Here is a 15,783-nt window from a genome sequence, read left to right on the forward strand (position 1 = left end):
TGAAAAGTTAAGAATCTTTTCACTTTTCAAGCCAGTTCTGTTCCTCCATTGGTACAGAAATGCAAAGTGCAAAGAAATGAAGTGAAAAGTTTTCATATATCTTGCAAAGAGACGATTCCCTTTTCATCTGTTAATTAACAAGTATGTACACTAGTTTCTCGGCATAGAATTTTGTTTAGTGATATAAACAAAGAGCTTTTGTTAGCATCAAGTGAGGACAGTGATGAAGAATCCAATAACAGAACGTACAAAGACAAGATTAATTTTCATAACCTCACTTCAATGGACTTTCACGAGTGATTTTGTATTACCCCAACACAGGCTGACTATATTCTTGAAATGATCGGTCATTTATTGAAACATGCAACAAAAAAGTCAATTCCTTTCCGAAAAAGAACAAATTCTTATATGCTTATATGCATTGGTTAGTAAATGGTGCCCAGCTGCACGGTGTAGCACCAATGCATGGGACATCAAAATCAATTACTTGCAGAACTGTTACCAAACTCGTACATGTTTTAGTAAATGTAATATTTCCTAACAGTACGTTGGCCTGATAATCCACATAATATAATGACGGAATTTCTAATGAAGGATGAATTTCCTTCTGTGTGTGGATGTGTTAACGGTGCTCTCGTAAACACTGATGTGTGTCATCATTTGGGAGGTTATCTTTAAAGTTGTCAAAAAGGGTGTCACGTTTCTCCTCGACAGCTTCCAGCACAGCTAGCTTCTTGTAATACTAACCTTTCTTTCCCATGATAAAAACTTAAATGTACCACAATTATACCGTCAAATTTGTCACGAAGAGTAAAGCATTAAAATCATAGAGTATTAGGCCTATACAGTTTGCTCATGGAATAAACTCGATCGGATCACTCATTCGCAAAGACTTTTCACTTTGCGAAGAAATTGAAAAGTACAACGTAGATCATGGTGGAAGAAAAAGACTTTGCACTTTGCAAGAATTGAAATGTGAAAAGTGAAAAGTTGTAAAGTTGCAAAGTTCGTTCGTGGAACAGGCCACTGGGTGAATGGATTACAGAAAATTGAAATGAAAGGAAATCCATAATTTCAAGAATTCAAAAGATGGAAACTACTTTTCAACTAACAAGAACCATTTACAATAAACAATGTCTTTCATGGAGCAATAAGATAAGACATTACAATACAGTAGTTAAACCAGAAGCATTCTACGCTGCGGAAACTCTCAACCTACAATAAAAGGGATTAAAGGAACGATTACAAATTAACATGCGAGAGGTCGCACCCATTTTAGACTATTAGTCTATTATGGATCTGGTATCCCTAGCCTCCCATGTGTAGCTTTATGCTTGAAGAATGTATTCGTAACTGCTAAACCCATACTAGCACAAAAGTCCAGCAAATGCTTCCCATTCCCATTAGCTTCCATATCTTCCACACATTTACCAAACACCCTTTCGTATCCTTCAGTTCTATTTCCAACTCTCGCATTGAAATCGCCCATTAGCACTATTCTATCCTTGCTGTTGACCCTGACCACGATGTCACTCAATGCTTCATAAAACTTGTCAACTTCATCCTCATGTGCACCCTCACATGGTGAATACACTGAGACAATTCTCGTCCTAATTCCTCCAACTGCCAAATCTACCCACATCATTCGTTCATTTACGTGCCTAACAGAAACTATGTTGTGTGCAATGGTATTCCTAATGAACAGCCCTATCCCATACTCTGCCCTTCCCTTTCTAACACCCGTCAAGTACACTTTATAATCACCTATCTCTTCCTCGTTATCTCCCCTTACCCGAATATCACTTAATCCTAGTACATCCAGACAAGGAGGGCCATGACTCAGAATATGTCTGAGATGCCCACTCCCATTCCACAGAAACTGATATACCGACTCTCAGGACCACTTACTACGTCACTCAGCCATTGCCAATTGTTCACGAACTAGGACGTGACTACAGTAATCCACACCATAAACCATAGGACTGAGCTTAAGAAAGGAAAATAAGTTACAGGAAATGTATGAAGGAATGTGTTTGGTAAAACATATACAAGAAGTGGAAATAGGTTAAAAAATCAAAAACAAACTTTTTTTTAATGAGATGTAGCAAAATAGTGCAAAAGGATTTCATATTCTATCGAAATTCCATGATAAGACATTTTGTATTTCCTTTGTTGTAGGTACTTTTGCGAACTGCCATACAGAAAACATTCAAAAAACTTACATTTAATTATATGAGCTGAGAAGTCTAAGTGAGGAAACAGATCCAAACTATTTCCTTTTAATTAATGTTTAGCATTCACAATCATAGAAGGAAATCAGATGGAAAGCAGCAGTTCATTTACAGAATGCAATCCAGAACCGAATTTAACCGAATGTCGCATGCCAAATTCCACCCGTGTTAATGATACCCTAACATTTAATTCATACTGTACTTGCTCACCAAACTTCAGTTCTGCAGTCTTTACTTGCAAGATCCACAGTAGGCCCAGTATCCACATCCTGAGTCATTTTATCTGTACTGCTGCCAACAATATCAAGTTTCTCTGCCAACTCGGCAACAGCTGTTAGAGGGGGAAAAAAAAAGTAAATGGGTACCACATATTCTTAAAACTAACACAAATCAAGTGAAGTCCACAGCTAAAAAAGCATACAAACTGTTATTAAATTTCCCTTTGGAGAAATCAAAAGATCATAAATGTTTTTCAGTAAAATGTATGATGCAATGTTACCTAGCAACTGGGCAGGCCATGATGTGAAGTACTAATGGATGGCCACGACATACAAATCCACAGCCTGCGCAGCTCTCTCTATGCAGATCCATGGTCAGTGCAGCTCTTAAGGTACTGTTGCTAGCCAACACTGTGTCACACATTTTGGTACATGATACTATTCCGTCACACAAATTTTTGGATGGCCCCCCGCTTTACAACATTGTCAAAAATCAAAACAAGGAAGGAAAATGTATTTAACAGCATACCTCAACTGAGTAGGAATCATACTTTTCATCATATATTATTACTACAGAATATTTAAATTATAATACCATACAGTATATTACTAATTTTTGGACCATTAATGCCCCTTCTAATATACATATAATGCACAAAAAGTTTAATGGCAAAGGTAAAACAAACACATGTTCAATATTCACTTGCTCATTAACGCAAAAAACAGAAGTAAACATCAGCCTACAGTCAGTGACAAAAATGAGATGATCTGTTCAAAATGTTTCTGCAAGCTCATGTTTTCATATTACTAAAGAATTTTTATTAGGTTTCAAATAGCACATCAACAATAAGAGCTTGAAAGGAGGCATAAGATTTACATAAAGCAAAGCACTAATGAGAGCTAATTTACTTAATACTGAATTCTACACGTTTCTTCATAGAACTACTTGTTACTTCACAGAATGAGAGTTTCTGGTTTTATTCTAGAGAATTTTCTACATTTCTACAACCTGTGTCTGTGTGACTTGAAAATCACTGACACACAGAAGAACCATATTAAACAATAATTCCAAGTTTTGTGGGAAAGTGTCAAGTGTGAAGAGTCCACAAGTCCACTTATTGTTCATATTAAAGAAAACTTTGACATCAGCCAAATGTTCATATCATCAAACACACTAACATTTTCGGGTCAGCAAAAAAATTATTTATATTCCTTTAGATTTTTAAGACTAGTAGACTAGGAAAGTAGAATTATGACATATAACAGTAATTTCTTATTGTGTAAAATTTATGTTTAAATATTCATCGGTATGTTCATTAGATCAAAAAGAACCATAAGAGCTTCTTGAGAAAAGAGAAGAAAAGAAAGATAGATCTTCCACCCTCTAAAAAGAACTAATTTCAAACATCCACCATGAACATGAATGTTTTGAAGAGGAAATTTGAAAAAGAAACAGCATACTGGAGTAGGAATCATATAGAGATGCTAAATTGTTGCCATTAACACTTAGACCGCATGGGCACCGTACTATTACGTTTCAACGTAATTTTCTAAAACTGCGTTGTTCGATTTCACGTGCTGTGTGTTTGAGACAAATGTAATATTACAGCTCTAGCACTCCCGTGTGGATGCCAGTAAGCATGAAGTTGCACGTACTATCATCACTAGATAGCACCACGTCACTGTTCAGTGGAAGAATATCGATTTGTTCGAAGGTAAAAGAACTTGTGAAAGGAGCTTCCCTCATAAAGTTGTTTGTTATTGTTTGCTCTGTGCGTGTCTTGTGTTCAGCTTCATTAGGACCGACATGGCTCAGAAACAGATGGAACAGTTATTAGAGGAAGTTTTAGATGAATCGTGGTGACAGTGATAGTGATATATCTGCAAACAGCGACAGTGATTTCACTCTTTCAGCAAACGATGCAAGTTTAAGTAGGTCAAATCTGTTTTCCTCTCCTTTGTTTTTTTTTTCTTTGTGGGCAGATTCTTCTCTCGCAAAAACATTGAGATTACTGTATGACTAGTATATTTGGGGTTATAATTCATTTTACAGATTCTAAATCTGACACAACTGAAGAGACAGTCCTCCCTTCTACTTCTGCCGACATGCACACTCGTTCGAGGAAGACAGCACGAGCAACAGGTGTTGCAGGTGCAGGATAGTGAATGGACAGAGGTTGACCAGATTCCAAATATTATGGTTTACACTGGACCTAGCGAGATGGAATAAAACATCGGCTTAGACCAGTCCTGTGAGCCAATCGCTTTTTTTAACACTTCATTGATACGGACATGATGAACACAATGAAAGAGCAGACTACCGGTAATTTATACACACGTCAACAACTAAATAAACTTCCGTCGCAAAATAAGTTAAGCCCCAATTTGCAATTTAGGCAGTGGAGCAATGTTACTATTGCAGAGGTGAAAAGGTTTCTTGCAATTTTATCGCACATATGTATTAGCCTGCATCTAACGATAGAGAATCACTGGAGCACAGATCCAGTTATCAGTTGTAAGTTTTGTCCCAATGTATTATCTAGCAACAGGTTTCTGAACATTCTCTCTATGTTTCACCTACCTGAAAATACCAGTCAGAAGAAACTAAGTGAAATAGGATACGATGCTCTGCATAAAGTTCGACCACTTCTGGATAAATTAGTTGCTAAATTTCAAGAGATATATTACCCGGGAGAAGCCGTAACTATTGATGAATGTATGTGCGCATTTAGGAGTAGGATATATTTCAAAGTATATATGCCCCAGAAGCCAAATAAGTATGGTATCAAATTGTATATTCTGGCCGAAATCTGTTAATGAAACTAGTTAAAATTGTTTTTGTTGGGTCCACCTTGTCAATACACTTTTAATAATTGAAAATTATTTATTTTATCATACATGTTTCAGGAATAATATCCATTCCCTACATCAGTGATGTCAAATTAAGGAATAAAAAACAATATAACACTATCTTATGTTTTTCTTACAATTTAAAGAAGTATTGTATCCTAATTCACCATATCAATGAATAAACAAACTAGTGAAATATTATGAAAAAAAATCAAATTTTTTCTTCCATTTGTTTCAATTTCTGAACAATGAGTTTTGTAATCTACCACATGATTTTATGGCTGATGAAGTCTCAAATAGAGACAGGACATGTCCCTAATATTTACTATGTTTTTTAATTAAATAGTTTTTCACTTGTAAGTGATGTGTATTGATTGGGTGGACCAAAACCTAACATTATTTCTTAGATTCTGGAAAATGTTTTCGAGTGATCCGAGCAATCTTCGAACTGGAGATGCTGGATTCAAATTCATTGCCTACAGACAGCACTAATCTCGAGCAAACTTCTTGAACAAACTGGGTGGTGCTGAATTTCTTTGCTTTCAGACTGTTGTGAACAATACAACTATTCGCTATTACCATCACAATGAGATGGAAGGCCAGTTTTTTCCACCACTTACTGTTTTATGCTTGAGCGCCCCATATATGAATACGGACAGCAACAATGGACATTGTATTCCGTACGAGACGTTATGGCAGGCATGTCACATTTCATATATATATATATACACATATCTTTTGCATTTCTCAAATAATCCTTAAAAAGGCATTGGGTTCTTCCATTTGTTTCAATTTCTGAACAATGAGTTGTGTAATCTACCATGTGATTTTATGGCTGATGAAGTTTCAAATGGAAACGAAACATGTCCGTAATATTTGATGTGTATTTTTATTAAATAGTTTTTCACTTATAAAGTGATGTGTAATGATTGGGTGGACCAAAACCTAACAGTGTTGCTTAGTTTTAAATGTATCAATACAGATCTCTGCGATGAAGTTCGTAAATTGTATTAACATTTTTCAGACCAAGTTCCTCTTTCTGAAGGTAAAAAGAAGGCACAGAGAAGATGTATCATTTACAGTGACAAGGAAAAACATCACATGGGCAAGGCTGGGAGAAAAGACAATTCATATCAGTGTACTGACTGTGACATTGGACTTTGTGTCACCCCGTTTCAAAATTTACCAAACCATAGTGCATTATGAGAAGTGACATTTTTGGTTTTAAGTTAAAAGTAGTGTGTTATATCAATTAAATGATTGAGATATTTCAACAGTGTAGTGTAGTGCAAGCATATTTTATTTTAAAATTTCTTTTCTTCCTGAAAAAAAAAGTGTAATTTTGCGGGTTTTTTTTCTTTTTTTTTTCAATATAATTTTTTCAATCATATCTGAAATTTATTAAACTTGTAGAGTAAGGATTTGGAAACTGAACGGATTTTTCAATTTATTTGTAACTCAATCCACATTCATTTTGTGCCATTCTGAATGCAGCCATAAATTCTGGAAATCAGCCAGCACACGAGTGAGGAGGAACATTTAAGGCACCAACAGGGTAGGTGTTAAGAATTTTGAAACTGTTCCCAGGAGCAGTTTCTCACGCAATGAAATGAATCTTACAGAATTTAATATTCATGTTTAACCCAACCTGTAATGTTTTTCTTGACTTCATGAAGAAACTATATATATATTGATTTATGACATAGGTTATGCATGTACTTTTATGTACAGTATTGTATTACTGCAACATGGAATATTACAGTCAGGAAGATGATAATGAATGAATTCAAAGTACAGAACACCATCAGGCCAGAATTGAGAGAACACACATTCTGTACTATCCTGGCATTGACAATTTCCCCAAGCAAGCCAAAGCAAGGTTTATTTAAGCTATTTATGCATGATAAATTCTAAGAAATCCACCGCAAGGTTATTTATGTTAAATTACATGTAGGTAAGATGACTTCTCAGAAATATTTTATGCATATGTACAGCTCTTTTCAGCCAGTTGTAACTGGATTTCTTTCTCTACAGAAGTACGAAGTACACAAAAATATTTTACCTATCTTTATGTTATTTTCAGGTTAAGAATTAACTTCACTGAAATATTTCACTCAAATCCAACTTAGTGTTTTCATGGGCTATTATATTGGTTGTCAGATAACAGCTTGGTTTGTGACCTTCCAACAGGAGGACATAGGAATAAACTTTCTATATATCTGTTAGATCAGAACTTTTAAGTGCCAAAAGTTCAAATACTACTACACACACATTAAATTTAAGTAATACATTTCCTCCTCCCCCCACCCACAATCCCCCAAAAATGTAATATCTCGGCAACTGTGAAGTTTTGCTTTATGTCAGTTGCTCCAGCTTGATGACTAAGAATTGTTTATCCATTCAACAGTAGTCTATTTCTAACATGTACTGCAACTATACGAACACTCAAAATAATTTTTGAGGGAATATACAGTATAATACAGCTTTCTTGGAATGTATGTTTTCCTGCAATTTACAGTATTTCTCTGTCCCTTCAGCTTCCCTATATTCACAATGCAATCCAGTCCCTGCTTTAATATTAAAGAAATTTTGAATTTTCTACCATTTATACCTTGTAGACCAGTGAACTTAAAGCATACCTGCCAACTTTCCAAATGACCTATCAGTAAAATACCCGTACATCAAAATATGCGGGAACCCAATGCACCAAAATGCTGTAAAACACGACACAATTAATGTATTTTCTTCACTGCAGATAATTACAAGTTTCACAACGTTAATATAAAACACAACATGCAACCGATGACATAAAGAGCAAAATATTTTACCTCAGTTAAACTAATACAAATATCTTTAAAATGCACCAATGAAATCTACTTAAACAACGCAATTTGTTTATGCAAAAAACTAATTAAAACTTTTAAGTAAAGAGTATGCTGCAGCACATTATTTACAACATCACACGCATTTTTTCATTTTGGTTTAATAGCTATAGTTGTGGCTTGCTTTGCATTTTTCAGAAAGTCAGTAAAATGTGTTAATGTAATATACTCCAGAACTTCTCGTCTTCAAACTGGAAATGGTTTCCAGAGTTCCATTGGACATCGATGACCTGAACTGAGTCCTTTTCTTCTTAAAAAAGCTACAAATTTGTTCTCACCCTGCATTACTATAAGATATGGTAAGAAAGGGCAGCATGAATCTAGAAATCCTATCATATTTATAATGTCTATCAGCTCCAGGGATATTCAACAACTGTGCAAATTTTGAACCATTTGTAGCTTGGTTACCTACAACACTATATAAGTCGTCTAGCTGAAGAGTTGCAAACTGGCTTTGGAGTTCATTCACAGCGTCATTTTTGTTTTTCTTTTACACAAAATAACACAAAACGTCTCCAAAAAGAAATTAACAGAAGAAAACTATGCTTCTTCAAAGGCATCAAGTTTAGCAACCTGGGCATGTTTTAGCACATCATTCTTAAAAGGGAACTTGTTAACTATGTAGTCACAGGCTGCACAGAATTTGTTTCTGATAAAAAAAACAGAGATTTGTCTTCATCTTGTGCGCCTTAATCAAGTTCGAGGTTTGAATGCCGATTACAAATTCTTCAGCATCTTCCCAATTCCTGATTGGGTGATACTGGACATCAAGCAATACAGACCGTTGAATTATATTTAGCTTGACAAAACCTGGTGAACATCTGTTTCAATAGATCCATATAGGCCAGCTAAGGACCACGACATTCAACTATTGCATTTTGGAATGGGCTTTGATGTTTGCCCAGTAGTTGCGCAATTGTTTGTCATCAGATCTACTGTGTCCTGCTTAGGGAATAGTAAAAAGAAAGAAAAAAAAAAAAGGATAAACTGGCAGAAATATTTGGAGCACACGCTACTACTTCATCCTTCAAAAATTAAAGTGGATCTCACTGATCTAACAACCTGCCTAAACACCTGGCTAGGGATAACCATCTTGTGCACACATGCTTCAACAACTCCTCTGTTTCTTTTCCATGTATACTTTGAAATTTCTGCAGATGTTCTTTTCTTTTGGCACTCTTTCCAAGTAATAGAAAATATCAATAAGCAGCAGCTTTTTCAGCAAATTACCAAGAACTTTAACACACTTTACATGATTAGTCAGGTAATTTTTGCATGTGCTATGTTAATATCACAAGAGCGCATGGTACAAAACACAAATCTGTCACCTTTTCTAGATTTCAGTACACATGGGAAACTCAAAAATAGGTTTCCCCTAAACACCTAATGATAATGGTTTTTTTCTGTTGTAGATTTATGCATGATTATTCATTAACAACATGATCATAAGACAAAATAAGCAACAATATAAGCAACGAACACAATTCACGTTACTCCACAACTACATAACCTCAGCTTCGCAATACAAGGTAATAAATATGAAGCAAAGTAAGTGACGAACATAATTCACATGTTTTTCCATTACTATACAACACGACAAATGCTTAGTAATTCATGGTGAAGAACAAAACAATTTTTATACAGGACGGTACAGGTTACAGAATGAATCAACGCAAAGAACAAGTGAACAGTAACGCAAGTGCGATAACAGATATAACTTGAAAACAATATTCTCTTGCCCATGGGTATCTAATGCAGATATTGAGCTAGAATTATTATTATTCTTCTTCTTGTTTCATATAGGCCAGCTAAGGACCACGACATTCAACTATTGCATTTTGGAATGGGCTTTGATGTTTGCCCAGTAGTTGCGCATCCTCAGGCTGTGTTGCTCCTTCCTCTCCTTTGTCCAAAGAGCGCCAGTCTTCTTTGTTGGTAATCTGTCCTGGAACTTCTTATGTTTAAGCATCTTCCTGAGTGCTGTACGATCCTTTAAGATTCCTTCTGTAGAATTATTATTATTATTATTATTATTATTATTATTATTATTATTATTATTATTATTATTATTATTATTATTATTATTATTTTACGATCCTTATTATCATCATCATTATTTAATGATTATTATTACTACTTGTATGTATGGCTATGAAGTGATGTACATCCATTTATTATTATTATTATTATTATTATTATTATTATTACTATTATTATTATTTACGTAGTTGATGATCGTATTGTGTGTGAGGTTATGTCATGAAACATGTTGTACACAGACATTTATATCAGTTCTGTTAATGTAAATACCTGTAAATTAATATTATAATTTATTCTTACCTGTATATAAATTGTAATCCATTATTGTGAAACATACTCTAACTTCCCGAATGGTAATAGGCACAAGAACGATTGAGAATATTCTGTACATTGTAATCTGGGTATTAAACACTCTAGAATTTTCACGAAAATATTTTTTGTAATGTAACTTTCTAGAAGTCTGGCCAGGCACCTGTATAAAGAGACGATCTTGACGGTGAAGTTAGCTACTGCTGAGTAATTGACAGAGACTTGTTGGAAGTTAGTTATTGATTGTCAGTTATTCTGGTGTTGACATGCCATAGTTGCAGTCTCCATATTGAAGTGACATGCTTTTACCAGTCATCTGTTTTCAACTGTGTTTCAAAGTTGTAATCTCCATGTGCAGAGATTGACAGTTCTTTGTTTTTAATGGCAGCTTTATTGATATTCTTGAAGTGAAGTGTTTTGTTGTGATACTGTGATTAAGGTTATGTGCGTGTTAATTTGTGAATATATGTGAATAAAATTAATTGTACCAACTGACAGCATCTTGTGTGCATCTGTGTGGCTACGTTAACAGTTATCAAAGAGTCGGTCCAAGACCAACTACAATATATATTGTAGTAGTCTTGATCTCGTATTCCCGTATTCTCGTATTGACTGTATCAATTGGATGAATATTAATCAGAGCAATGCATCGAATATTCGCTGGACAAACAGCATGTAACAGCAGCCTACGGAAGCTTGTTCTGGCACAAATATTAAAAAGATCTTGGTATGTAAAAGCATAAAATAGTATAGTAAAACCGTAAAACACACTGTCTTTCTGTTAAAACTGTAAAAGTTGGCAGGTATATGATAAAGGGAAGCCGGTGATTTAAAAACAAAACTACTTGGGATACAGAATGATTGAAATGCCCCTGTGGTTGCCCTGAACATTATAGCTTCTAAATTGACATGTTGACCCCATTTTGGAACACTTTATTGCTTGTGCGCAAAATCACAGGCCAATTCCAAGCCGCATTGATATAAATTTACATCAGTAGAGCATGATATCAAAATATGATTGCCAGATCTATTGTGTACATTCACCACATGATTAAGCTATCTAGCTCAGTGTATATGGTTTACACTAACACAGAAAGGTTGCAGTTCACAACTTCCAAAGAAGAAAACCTGTTATCCGAAGCTGTGGTGAAGGTTACATGTCGATAACTGGAGGTGACACAGGTGTAGAATCTCTTGGACGTGGAAAGTGTTTGTAGAAGATAATATTTATAAATATTTTACGTAGAACTTACTGTATGATCTGGAGCATTGTGCTAGAATATTTTATTTGTATTCCAGTCAGCTACCTAACCTGTACAGTGTAAAAAATATTTTTCTAACATATGTCGGTTGTAACTAGTAGATTACATTTCTATATTAACTGGAACAGTCCAGAAAGTTTGGGACACGGAATTTTAGAACAGGGTGTGTTGGCCTTTGTTAGTCATGCATTCAAGGAAAATGTTCTTACTATTCTGGAAATAGAAGATTCGCGGTCGTATGTGTTTGAGACAGTGGTTTAAACATCGTGACCAAAGTAAGAGTTGTGATTGGTGAATCCGGGCAAGCTCCTGCATTCTGATTGGCTACTCCAAGACCAGGGTTCCCTTTTCAAAGGAAGCTAGGCAGCATTTTGTGGTCTGTCCTAAGCCTGTCTGTCTTTGGTCTGCCATCTGCCGGAGTTTTGACGTCGTGGGCGACTCCTCACTTTCAGAATGGGTGGCCTTAGGGTAACCACGGTTATTTTCAGTCTCACTTTAATTTGCAACTAATTTTCGTTAAAGTATCACACAGGAGATTGCCCTAATTGCCACTCTATTAAACAGAAGTTATGGAGAGGTCCTTTAACTTCATTCTAAATTGTAATAGCATACGGTGTTTCTCCTTACCTTCAAGATTGTATTGTACGACTTGGTCTGTAATTAGATGTGTGGTATTTGCTTGATTCTTTCAACTTATAGGAAGCTCTTGTCAAGGAACATCTAATTTGTGAGTCTCAAAGAACATGCTATTTGTATTTTACAAACTATGTATCGGTATTTTCCGCAATGCTGAACTTGTTCATAATTTATTTCGTAAAGTCCATTTTGTAAATAATATTTTTGAAAATCAAGGATCACCGTTGATTTTTCCGAAAACCGCAACCTAAGCATCTCCTTGCCCTTGGTAGGTTCCCAGCACCGTTCCACGTTCCTTGTTTGTTATCATCAAGTTGCCCTCACTGATTTTTACTTGTGCTGTTTTTGCTGCAGTTCATTACATGGTTATGGTGTGTATAGTGTTTAAGGTACCTTGAAATTTGATTTATTTTCCTCCCTTTAAACTGTATTTGTGTGGCCGCTGAAGTAACGGTTACATACAGACGATTGTGTTTATTGAAATCTAACCTATGTTTTGTACTACACTCGCGACAGGCAACATTCAATGGAAGAGTGTCTGAAATAATTTGAATCTCCAATGCCAATCATCTCGTACTTCCGCATGGTTTTGTTACAGTTTATATGTATATATGTTTTTTGTTTATGTGTGTATGTTATCTCATGTTTATACAATTTTGACTCGCCCTTCATGACCATTTTGAAACTGACATTGTACTTCACGTCTTCATATTCTCTCTTTTAATCACACTGATGTAACACCTTGTATAATATAAATGTCTACATGCTATGCCTATTTCCCACATTTTGGCTGAAGATGACGCCAAACAGCGTCGAAACTAGTTCCAAGTGTAAATATATGTTGTAAATAAACTATAACATTTACTTGTATTGAAAAGGTGGACCCTTTTAAGTTTCCTATCTTCCATTCACAGTTCAATATGGACAAAAATGAAATTCTTAGATTTAAATATTGGTAGCAGAGCGTGGTTGTGGATGAAGAAAAGTGAACAGTGTACGTACCTAACCTAAAATACGGTAAAGTTTGTGATTCGTCTATCGCTTCGAAATTTTGTTTCTACCCGTCAGGATGGCTCGTGCCGTTCCTATTCCTTTCCATTTGAGAAAATCAGAACTCATTTATGAACTTCGTATCCAAAAAATTAATTCAACAGGCAATGTCAGAGATGACACTAGCCTACTGAAACAGTCTCTTAACTTACCTATTAACATATCCCGAGTTAACTACGGACAAGTTGTATGAGTCTTTGGCCGTGGTTAAAGATAGGTTAGCTGAATTTAATTCCATTCTTGTGTCCTATTGTGCTTCTGAGCCCTCGCAGGGCCAATTAGCACGGGTTGAGGCACAGTTACCACATTACCTGGGCAGAATTAGGGATTTGTTGTCTCTCAAATTGCAGGAAGTTGAGCGACGGGAATGTGAAGCCTTATTAGTACAGTTTTCGAGAATTTCTGACAAAATCAGTGGTTTGCTTGAGGGGAATAAGTTGGATAACACAGATTCTTAAGTTCAAGTGTCTATCCCATCTGAAACGTGTGAAAGTGTAGACTCTGGTTCTGCATCCGTAGCTGCTCAAGAGTGTACTCTGACATCTAGTACTAGTGTTATTCAGGAGTCTGATGCGAGTAATGCTTGCCTGGGATCGCTCAGTGTCTGCCCTCTATTGTTACACAACCCGGTTCTTATGCAATGGCGCAAAACCATCCCCCTCTCTTAGCACCACGGGTATTAAGTGCTCTTTTAGGTTGCATAACCCCTAAACAAGTGGTTAATGCCCCAATGGTCTCTCAGATTAGTGAGAACCTTTCACAGATGAGATTGTCTGCGCCCATAACATTGCAGGCTAGCGGTAGCCCTAACCTAACCTTCTGTACTCCATCCTTTTCGCAAGAGCACCCGAATCAAAAGTATGATGCCTCAGTAACCCCTCTGAACCACTCTAAACCTTCCCAGGCCCCTCCTACACCTGCTTTCCCCCTAATTTTCTCTAACCTACCTCACCCGTTGACTACTGTGTTTAAGGGAGTCTCTAAATTTTTGGCTAACTCCATTGATGAGGTTATTTCATTCCTTCGGTTCTTAATTGAGTTCAAGGATCAGGCAATAGTGTACTATCTCAGTAATGACCACGTATTTCAAATTCTACACCCGCATGTATCTGGAGCTCTTGCTGAGCATATCGTCAAGGCCATTTCCGAAAGATGGACTGTAGATCAATTTCATGCACATGTGCTTGAATTTTTCATTCCTTCTCGTGCCTTGTCTGCATTAGTGCAGAAGCACTATTTCAGAGTGCAACATCCCAATGAGTCATTATCTGAATATGTTCAAGATATTAAGCTCCAGGCTAGGATTGAAGGTCTCGCCCCGAACTACAGATGATATCCGGCTCTTTCACCGCGATCAGCAACGGTCGCCCAGTTGGAAGCCGTTACAGTGTCTGCAGAAGGGGATTTTACATTACCTTTTGTTTGACACAAGTGCAGTTTTGAAATCATTTTAAATGTCACTAATCTAGTGACCCCTAGTTTTAATTCATATCCACTTGACCTTTTATCAAATGTCTTTTAATGTGTACTCTAGTGTATTTTATGTGTTTGTATTTGTAGTCTTAACTCAGGAGGTTTAACCCCCCCACCTTGTTTATGACGTCACTATGTCCTAATTCTAATTTTAAGATTAATAGCTGAGAAAGACCGCTATGTTCAGTTTAAACTAGTACTTTCTGAGAGTAAACTGTATTGATTAGGTGGATAATTAACTAAAGTTCTTGTAAAAAGTAACAAATAGAATTCATTGTTTCCACATGTATGTTAGGCACATAGTTCTATCAGATTGCCAGGTTGGATCACAGAGACTGGACTATCAGTACTTCCAGGGTCTTCATGGAATGAGGAATAGGGCCAGGGCAGAATGAACATCTTAGAAAACTGTGTATGAGAAACAATACAGTTGATTCAAAAAAGGAATTCACACAAAATCACATTATAAAGTTGGGAAGATAAATATTGCTGCCCCAGAACTATATGGCACTAACTCAAAAAAAAATTTTTTTAAGATAATGCCACCACTAGGAGCTCCATTTGATGTATTTTCTGGTGAAATCAACACCTCCTAGATATAAGGCCTCAGAACCCGTCTGGGAATATACTGTGACGTCAGGATCGGGAGGCAAGCTTGAACCTTTTCAGTAATAACACAGCAATGAGTTGGGCCATGTAACACTGAAATTAGAAGAGTTTTAATTCGTTTGATGGTGCAAATTGCTAATACCAATGTACATAATTGTACTGATGTGTTGCGTACTCAACTGTAAGGAGAATTGCGACAGTGATAACGAAGTGCATGCATTAA

General features: G+C 36.1%; 1 protein-coding gene across 5 annotated transcripts in view; it reads right to left on the reverse strand.

Moving 5' to 3' along the window:
- fmt (phosphatase 6 regulatory subunit 1-like protein fmt) overlaps positions 1–15,783 on the reverse strand; it is a 516,745-nt gene that overhangs the window by 141,745 nt on the left and 359,217 nt on the right. For 4 of the 5 annotated variants that reach the window (XM_067145523.2, XM_067145524.2, XM_067145526.2 and 1 more), the window contains one exon: positions 2,442–2,562. The exons of the other annotated variant lie outside the window; for it this stretch is intronic. In XM_067145523.2, coding sequence (XP_067001624.1) covers positions 2,442–2,562 — 121 coding nt within the window. The remainder of the gene's footprint in view (positions 1–2,441; positions 2,563–15,783) is intronic. 5 annotated transcript variants of the gene reach the window in all.

The sequence above is a fragment of the Anabrus simplex genome, chromosome 4 (assembly GCF_040414725.1).
Source record: "Anabrus simplex isolate iqAnaSimp1 chromosome 4, ASM4041472v1, whole genome shotgun sequence".
Lineage (NCBI taxonomy): Eukaryota > Metazoa > Arthropoda > Insecta > Orthoptera > Tettigoniidae > Anabrus > Anabrus simplex.